The sequence below is a fragment of the Coloeus monedula genome, assembly GCF_965178545.1.
Source record: "Coloeus monedula genome assembly, chromosome: 14".
NCBI lineage: Eukaryota > Metazoa > Chordata > Aves > Passeriformes > Corvidae > Coloeus > Coloeus monedula.
This window is the reverse complement of record NC_138794.1, coordinates 19865173-19874019: the sequence shown is the minus strand read 5'-3', so window position 1 is coordinate 19874019 and position 8847 is coordinate 19865173. Positions and strand designations below refer to the sequence as shown.

Genomic DNA, 8847 nt, shown 5'->3' with positions numbered 1-8847 from the left:
CTGGTAATCCTTGTGACATATCAGATAGCAGCGTAACTCGGCAAGGGCAAGCTGGAGAAACCCAAACATCCTTCTGAGGAGGTAATTATTCCATTGTGAAAATGCCCCGGGATATTTTTAGTGGCCAAACCCCCTGTTTCCTGACAGAAGCATAAAATAATGAAGCAAGTTTCACAAGGAGAGACGCCTCAGACACCTGTATTAGCTGGTGCTTTGCAGTCACGTCAGCGTTTAATTCGCTTTGCGCATCCCTGCATCCCTGTACGGCAAAATCCACACCTGCGTTTGGGGCACTGCACACTCTGCCAGCGTCTGCCTCGCAGAAAACCCTCTCCATAAACAAATCTGCAAATCCCGCTGGATCAGGGAGAATTTCACGGGAATATAGAGCTGCCTGCAACAAGAGGGACACCCTTGCCACACACACCGAGGTTATCAAGGGAAACTTTCCTCAATGAGAATCTCACAACCAGCGTAAAAGCCTGGGTTTTTTGGAACAAATGATTTAAAATTAGTTTTAAAACATTTTGCTACATGTTTTGCGGGGTATGTACCCGTGTTTCACGTTGTGCAGTGCCCCAGGGAGTCCAGTTGTCTCCCGGATACCTCTAGCCCCGCTGCCATGTAATTTACGTCCTGAAAGAGACAATTCAATTAGTCAATAATAAAATGAGCAAGGACACCGTGTGCGTTGTAAAAATATAATTTAGTGGGTAACAAGCTGAGATGGAAAAAATATCAGGGTACACTCCATATGAAAAATGAAGGAGGAATGTATATTTATAGCTTTTATTGTGTCCTTTGTAAGGAGACTGGATCCGGCAGTATGGCTGGAACCGGCTGGTAACGATGCGGCATTCCAGTGATTTGGATTTGAATGGCAAATGCTATATAAAACTAATTACCCCCAGGAGGATGAAAATACATTGCATTTGCCTTTTCGGTGCATGTCTGGCCTTTTCTTCACGTTATTTATCTTTGAGAAGCATGTTTACTGGCAGAGGCGACATCCCGAACAGAGCAGCCGAGTTGCTCCCCAAGAAAACAAGTTTCCGCAAGTTATTTTCCTACGTTTAGTTCGACTGCGGGTTTCTTGGCGGCTCTGGATTGCTGGTTCCCAGCACCATGGCAGAACAGGGCTCCCGCTTCCCACACCCTCCGGCTCGCCACATAGCAGGGATACTCGGATTGGTGCCGAACCGTTCGGTTCCCCATGTTTTTACGCGTGGAGAACGCGCGGGTCCCGCACCCACGCTGGGCTGGTCCTGGAGAGGGAAAAGCACGGATTTATTGCGTTAAAAGCCAGGAACTTCACCTACCGAACGCCTGAGGGGAAGGGGGGGCAGCGCGGCGCCCCTCCGCGGAGGGCGGCGGCCCCGCCCGCGCGCGCAGGCGCGGTGGCGCGCGCGGGGGGGCGGGCGCGCGCACACCTGGCGCGGGGGTCGGGGGCGGGGGGGGGGAGGAGCGCGCGCATGCGCGGGGCGGGGGCGGGCGGGCGGGAGGCGGCGCGCGCCCCGCGGGGTCCGTGTGAGGGAGGGACGGAGCGAGCGAGCGGCGGAGCCCGGCCCGCGATGGAGTGAGGGAGGGAGCGCGGCCGCTCCGCCCGCCCGCCGCTCTCCCTCCGCCGCCTCCGCGCAGCCCGCCCGGTAGGGAAGGAAGGCAGGAGGAGCCCCCCCGGGGGAGGGGTTGGCGCTGGGTGCAGCCCGGCTGCCGGGCGCGGGGAGTGGAGCGATGGCGGCGCGGAGAGCCCGGCGGCTCCTCGGCTCCCTGTGCATCGCCCTTCTCTTCACGCAGCCCGCCCCGACCGGCGCCGCGGCGCGGAGCGGCTCCCGGAGCCTCCTCACGGGTAAGAGCGCGGCGAGACCCCGGAGGCGGCGGGCGCGGGGCTGTGAGGGGGCGCGGAGGGGTCCCGGGGGCGACGGGGCCCGGGGCGGCCCCGGCGGGGCGAGCGGTTGCCGAGGGGCTGAGCCCGCTCCGCTCTCCCCGTGCGGGCACCAGCAGAGGCCACTGCGCGCCTCGGGGAGCGGCGGCGGTGCCTCCCCGCGAACAAGGGACACCTGGAGCCCCGTCTGCGGGGGATTGAACGCTTCACCCACCTGTGCTCCCGGCTCGCTGGCACCCGGGAGGGGAGCCGGGCACACCTGAGGGCGATCGAGCTTCCAGCTCACCCGTGAGGGGAGCAGGGCACGTCTAAGGGGAGTCGGGCTTGCACTCACCCCTGAGGGGAGTCGGGCACGGGCGGGCTCTGTCCCGGCTCGGGAGCGGTGCTGGAAGCGACAGGGACTCGGTACCGGCAACCTGTGGAGAGAGAGGAACTTGCCTGGGAACTGCCGCAGTAGCCCAGAAATGAGCGGTCTGGCAGCGTTTCAGCCGCGGTAGTTCTCACACCTTTAACCATTGTTGTCTTTAATGGTCCATGATTGAATCCTGGTTCTTTATAGGCTACGGAAAACGTAATCTCACCCAGGTGAGGCAGGAGAAGGCTCTCTCAAAAGCCCTTGCATGAGACCATTAATACCACAGAAGCCTCCTTAGCTTTGCAGCGATGTTATCTGCTCGTTTTGCCAAATACTGGCTTTAAAAAGTAACTTCTTTATTTCCTTCTTGCCAGCAATAAGCTAGTAGGAAGCTTGAAAGAAAATCTGGTCTTGAATGCTGAGTGCTGGGATTTAAAAAAAACCCCCAACAGTGTAGATTGATTGAATCGTAATATTTTAACAGGAAAGCTCTGTGTAAGTGGACTATGGAAAAAGCCGCTGATCAAATGAATGTTTTTTAGCAACTTGGGAAAGTGAGAATGGTTGAATTCTGACATTAAATGGTGTAATCGTTCTGTTTCAAATCACTTTAGGCAGGATTGTCCACGGTGGTTCTCATGATGGAACCATGTGTGCTGACTCCTGTTGACAGGGAATATTTTTATTTATCCTCTTACACAGTACAAGATTACTTTGCAGATTCCATGTCTGAAGCAGGTTTTTTTTTTTCTTTTGAAAAATGTTGTAGTTTGACTCAAAGATCTGCAGAGTACGTGTAACAGATAAGTTACTTTGTAATGTGTAAAGTCTTGCCACGTGGTGATTCTTTTCTGATATTCCTGCTCTCCTGATAGCTCAGCGGTCTTACGGTTGTGTTGGTAGCTCTTTGCTAGTTTAAAATAATCCTTTATGGTTTGAGGAAATCAAATTAGTAGATGAAGTTGTGTCTGTTGGAGAATATGTGAATTAAGTCTGCAGAGGGGGAGTGATGTGCTGAAATGATATGGAATGAAGCCATCATTGGAGCTGTTTATCAGAGCAGGACTTTGGGAGTATCACTGTGGAAATCTTGGAAGTTCTGGTGAGCTCCTCCTCTCCTCTCTCTCTGGTGTGGAAGGTGCCTTGATGCTGTGTCCATGGATGCTGTCCCATGGGATCCCTGGGAGGGACCAGGAGCTGGGTTTTCCCTGCCTGAGGGTGTTTGTACCAGTTACTTAGAGGAAAGGGAGAAAGGCTCTCTTAGTTCTTTGTCTCAATGAAGAGGAGACACTTAATGTATAGTGGATGAACTTCATTTCAATTCACACTATTTCCCACCTAATCGCTACTATTTTTTCTTAAATGCAGGATGTCCCACATACTTTTATACGGGCAGGTGGGAGGGGGACTTGCAAGTCCCTCCCTGCTCATAGGAGAGGGAGTTGGTTACAGATGTTCCATGGCATGAAAGTTCTTCCCTTGGAGTTTAGATGTGAGGGGGATAGCGCTGTCTTCTGCCCCATGCTTTGGGTGAAGCTTGATCTCTTCAGGATGCTGGGAAGAGCCTCCTTAGGCTGGTGCTGAGGGCTGGAGAGGTCGAGGAACACCAGGTTTGTAGGTCCAGGTGGAGCTTTAGCTGTGGGACTCACATCTCTCCATGTCAAGGCTGCTTGCTATGTCCAGAACAGGAGGTTTTAATGCAAAAAAAGCCCATGCTGGTGTTTTAGTGTGGGTAAAAGTGCCATAAATGAGCAGAAGTTGCAGATTTGGAAGCCCATATTCTTTGTATGGAGTCATGTGTGTTGGAGGGACATTTGATCCTATCTATAAATAGCTCTTCATGGCTCTCTGAAGAAGAAAAGAGTGCAGCTGAATTATTTTATGAAAAAAACTGTATAACTTCATTTATTTGTGTATCTGCAAACATTAGTGTGTTTTCCAGTCTGGTTGGTTGCTTTGCAGATAAGCCAAGATGAGCTGCTGATTTTAGAATTAGGACAGTGTTTCACTTAGCTGAGGGAATAAAACAAATCAGGAAGAAGCATCGAATTAAGCTAAATCCTGCCTCCTATAACTGTTTGTAACTGAGTTGAGATGAGCATAAAAACTTGGATCTATACAGGATTGCATTATTAGGAATAAAAATGATGCTGGGTCACTTAATTTTTAGTAGGAAAGCTGTGATAGCCTGTATACACCATTAAGATTGCAAATGAGATTATTCAGAAGCAGGAAATTTGTTCTGTCTCTCCCTGGTATTCTTGAAGTCCTTGGAATCGATATGTATTTTGTTTTTAGAGGAGAAACTGCTGGTTTGGGAAGTCCTAATGGAGCAGAATTAGCAATTGGTGGGCCTGCAGCTGCACGAGGAGCCCAAGTGAAGGGGCCTGTGAGCAGCAAGTTGGGAACTGCTTCCAGGTGCTGCTGCCAGGGATGCTCCTCTTGGGAAGTGACAGGGAGTATGGAAAGCTAAGGATGACAGCACAGATCGGCTGGGGACCCTAGAAACAGCAGGTCATCATTTGTTTCTGTTTTGTGTGTGCTGCTTGATTATTTCTAATTATATCCCAAGTTAAAAATAGAGCAGAAATATTCAGGCCTCGTTTACGTCCCAAGTCAGTTTAGCACCGGTCTCCCTGCTTGATATTCCTGTTCCATATGGACAGGTTGCATATGGCTTTTGCAGTGCATGTTTATTAGTCATCTAAGAAAATTACTTGACTGGCTTATGAAGCTTTCCTAATAAACTAACACTTCAGTTTCAAAATTGTCAGGTGTGTACACACCTGTGCTTAATGTTCATCACAGTGAAAAGCAGCAAACAAAAGGTGTCATAAAAAAAAAAAAAGCTTGGCTGAGTTACCTTGTGCTAACTTATCAGTGTAAGTAAGGAAGTTACATGTGGTAGATGTTTCCTTATACAAATAAGAGTATTTGGTTGTTCCCGATGATAAAATGCCCTTGTGATTACATGACATTAACCTTCAGCCAGAGATTGTCAGAGAAGTCTGAAGACTCTGTAGGCACCTAAATGGAGTTTGCTGCATGGCCAAGAGAAGGAGAGTGATAATAAATGAGTGAGGAAATGCAGTGGGAGTTTAGGAAAACTACACAAGGAGCAGTACAATATTCTGCTTAAGTTTTGCTTTCAAGCTATAAAAACATTTAATTTGGGCAACATCAACCTGAGCATCATGGGGGGTTTGAAAGTGAATTTTTTTTATCTTCTCCAGTTTCATGGAGATAATTTGGTGTGTAAAATGTGTGCCAGTGTTTGTAGCCAACTTTTCTAAACATGCAGTGGTTTTATACCTGCAGGATGTTTAAAGGTTCACTTTGCATTGCCTGTGAGGAGGTATAACTGGAGTTGTTGCTAGTAACCAGTTAGTGCTGGTTTCCCGTAAGGAATCAGTGCTAAGGTCGGGATGTCACTTTGGTGGAAGGGAAACTGCGCTTCTGTTTAGCCAGTTTGTAGGGATCTCAGTGGCTGCAGGGCCCAGATTGCAGCTTGCATGCTGGATCCAGAAGGGTTTATTTACCTTCCTCGGAGGGTTGCGGAGTAGGTATTCAGCCCCTGAGAAGTCCAAAGTCTCGGTGCAGCCTTTGGGAATGGCAGTGGAGGCTCAGGTCTGTGTTTGCTTCTCCGGTGTGCTGGGCTGAGAGGGGAGAGCTGCCTCAAACACCGGGGTGCTGCTTGGATTGTCCTGCTGGAATACAGCTCTGTGCTTCGAATATTGAAACATAATGCCCGAGGCTATTGATTTTTAAAAAAGGCAAAATAGTTCTTAATGGAGAAAACGCCTCAGCGCAGTGGAAACAGTCATATTTTACTGATTGGGTGCTATTGATTTCGTCCTCCAGTGAAATTGCCAAGATGAAAGTGGTAATCCTGATTAATTCCATCTAAACAGATAAGCCTGATTTGTGTGTGTACAGTTGCAGGGTTCGGTAGGAAAACTGAAAGCCTGCTTTATGTGGTCTATTAGGTGCTTTAATTTCCAGGGTTTTTACCATTTAGTATTCATGCAGAGGAGCATCTTAATTTTACAAAATAAGTGGACTATCAATTTGTGATAAATCCTTTTTGCATCAGTTAAAATATTTTTTTTTCTCATTAAAGCTGCCCTTACTGAAGGCAGTGAAAGAATTGGAATGTTCTGCTGCTAAACTTTCTTGGGATTTTGGGTAATTCCCTGGAGTGCATAACAACCGCAAGCTGTTTGATTTGTGCAAAAACAGAAGAGGTTTAATTTTAATGAAAAGTAATAAATTACTCTAAAAATATTCTTTTTTTTTTTTTTTTTTTTTTACACCAAGACTAAACTTATCATTTCACTTGTTGCTTTTGAATGTTTTGGGATTGGATGTATTAGAAGGAAAAAAAATAGAATTAAATCCCTCAAGGTGCTGTTCAGGCAGGACTGTCCACCTTGGGAACTCACTGGGCTCCAAATACATAAACGTAGGTATTTTTAAATGGCATCACTGATTCTCATTGACAGTCTCTGAACTTTGCTGGTTCAGCTTTCGGTTTGCTGTTGTGATATGACCAGGACTGAGTTTGGCATTTTTGGGAGGGAATGTACTGGTCATTCAGTGATGTAATGGTGTTTTATTTCCTATTCCTCTGACATTCTAGTTTTTATAGTTTTTCCGTGAGAAATCTTGTTTTAAGTTGATCTAGAAACAGTGAATTGTACAATAGAGAGAGCTTTTTCCCCATCAAAGTGTGTTGTTCTGCATATGTTAGCAGTGAATTTTCTTCACTGTGGAGTTGTTTGTGCAGCTGGCTTGGTGCTGGTTACCACTGAAGAAATTCAGATGTTCTGCTTAGCCTGAATTTCTTCATTTGCACATTTTAATCTATTGATCTTCTTTTCCTTAGTGCGTTGCAGAGGCTTTGGCTCGTATGACGGACTGTTTTTTGATGGTGTGGATTTTGATGATTCAGTTCTTTTGGGTCTCTTTAAAGCCTGGCAGCTTGGTGATAATTTTTGGTATCCTCTAGTCATACAGTTTTGTCTGGAGATCTTTTAAAAATGAAGAAGCTGTTTTGTGATTGAATTACCCACTAATTCATCAGTCTGCTCAAAGAATTTGTGTACTACTGCCTTTTGTAGTTAGATTTTAATTGTTACCTCTATGGGTGTGAATCTTACTGTGTTTTTATTATGTTTTATTTTACTACTACCTTAAAACCCCATGCTTTTGTACTTCTGCCTGCTCATCTCTTAAAACAAATGTCACTTTGTCTCTCCTAGTAGGCACCTATGTACTTGATATCCTTTGAGTTTTCAGTGCTTCATCACCATAACTCTGTTGGACTTTGCCATCTGTTTATGTTTTTTAACTTTCTTTTTGGCTTAGAAGTATGGATAACTTATGAGGGGTTTTAATTCTAGCTCATATATATGGACTCTTAATACATTTCACCTTTGTTTTTGTCTGATGCCTGTCTTGGATGTCTTGAAGCTGTCAGGTTTTGTGACACTGGGTCAGAGCATGTGTCAGTAGCCAGCACAGTTGTCTGCCATTATTATTACTATACTTTGATGAATTTATCTTGTTTGATGTGTTTTTAACTCCTGTGACATGTGTCCAGTGTTGCTGCTGACCTCGGGGTGAGCAGCACAGAGCACGCTGTGTGTTTGGCATTCAGCAGTCTGAGGCTGTACCAGTGTAGGCTTAGCTGCTGTTTCTTGCCTATTAACATATTTAAGTTAGACTTGATATGGTTTTGAAGAGACGTTGTGCTTCTCTACCTCTTCCGTTTATTTCATGTTCTGCATGGAGTTTCCAGCCATTTAACGGGTGCTTTTCTGGGAAAGTTTAATTTATTTATTGGGTATTTTATGATGATATTTTGAGCCATGGTGAATCTCAGTTTGTCTTCATGTTTATATGACACTATGAATAGATACAGTATCTTTCTGTATTTTAGATTATGTATTTATAACACAGCACTTCTCCCTACGTTGTCTGGGAAGTAAAAGCTCCATCTCTGATTGTGCTGGTCCAATTTTTTTCTCTTTCATCTTCCTTTTGGCAGAGCCACCTTTGTGTTACTGCCATCACTAACAGACTTGAGCACTTGGAGGCAGCTTCCAGGTTTTTTTCATCCCCTAGTTCTCAGTGTAATTGTCCCACAGCTTGCTTCCACTTGGGCTGAGATGGAGTCAAACCCTGTATAAGCTTCATCTTTCTTGGCTTTCCTCTGTAGTTAATGAGCCTGAACATCTGCTCTTAACACTGCTCTGTGGTTCGTGCATTGAAACCTTATAATGTAACTGTAGCGAGGAAGGGAGAGCCACAAATAGAGGTGTTTGGATATTCCTTCTAAAAGTAGAACAGGCTGCCAAGAGTCATTTAAGTCATTAGACCAGTCATGACTTTTAAAATTGAAAAGTGGAGTCTAACTTGTCTTCAAAATTTTAAGAGAGGTCACATTGCTTAAAAAAAATAATCAAAGAATCCCAGAATCATTTAGGTTGGAAAAGCCCTCCAAGATCGAGTCCAACCATTTTCCCAGCAATGCCCAGTCCACCACTAAACCATGTCCCCATGTGCCACATCCACATGTCTTTTAAATGACTGAATAATTGCTTGAAAT

General features: G+C 46.0%; 1 protein-coding gene across 4 annotated transcripts in view; it reads left to right on the top strand.

The window, feature by feature from the left end:
* Nucleotides 1-1572: 1572 nt before the first annotated feature.
* The window catches only part of NEO1 (neogenin 1), a 167300-nt gene continuing 160025 nt past the window's right edge, over nucleotides 1573-8847 (top strand). For all 4 annotated transcript variants that reach the window (XM_082290457.1, XM_082290456.1, XM_082290458.1 and 1 more), the window contains exon 1: nucleotides 1573-1846. In XM_082290457.1, coding sequence (XP_082146583.1) covers nucleotides 1732-1846 — 115 coding nt within the window. In that variant the 5' untranslated portion in view covers nucleotides 1573-1731. The remainder of the gene's footprint in view (nucleotides 1847-8847) is intronic.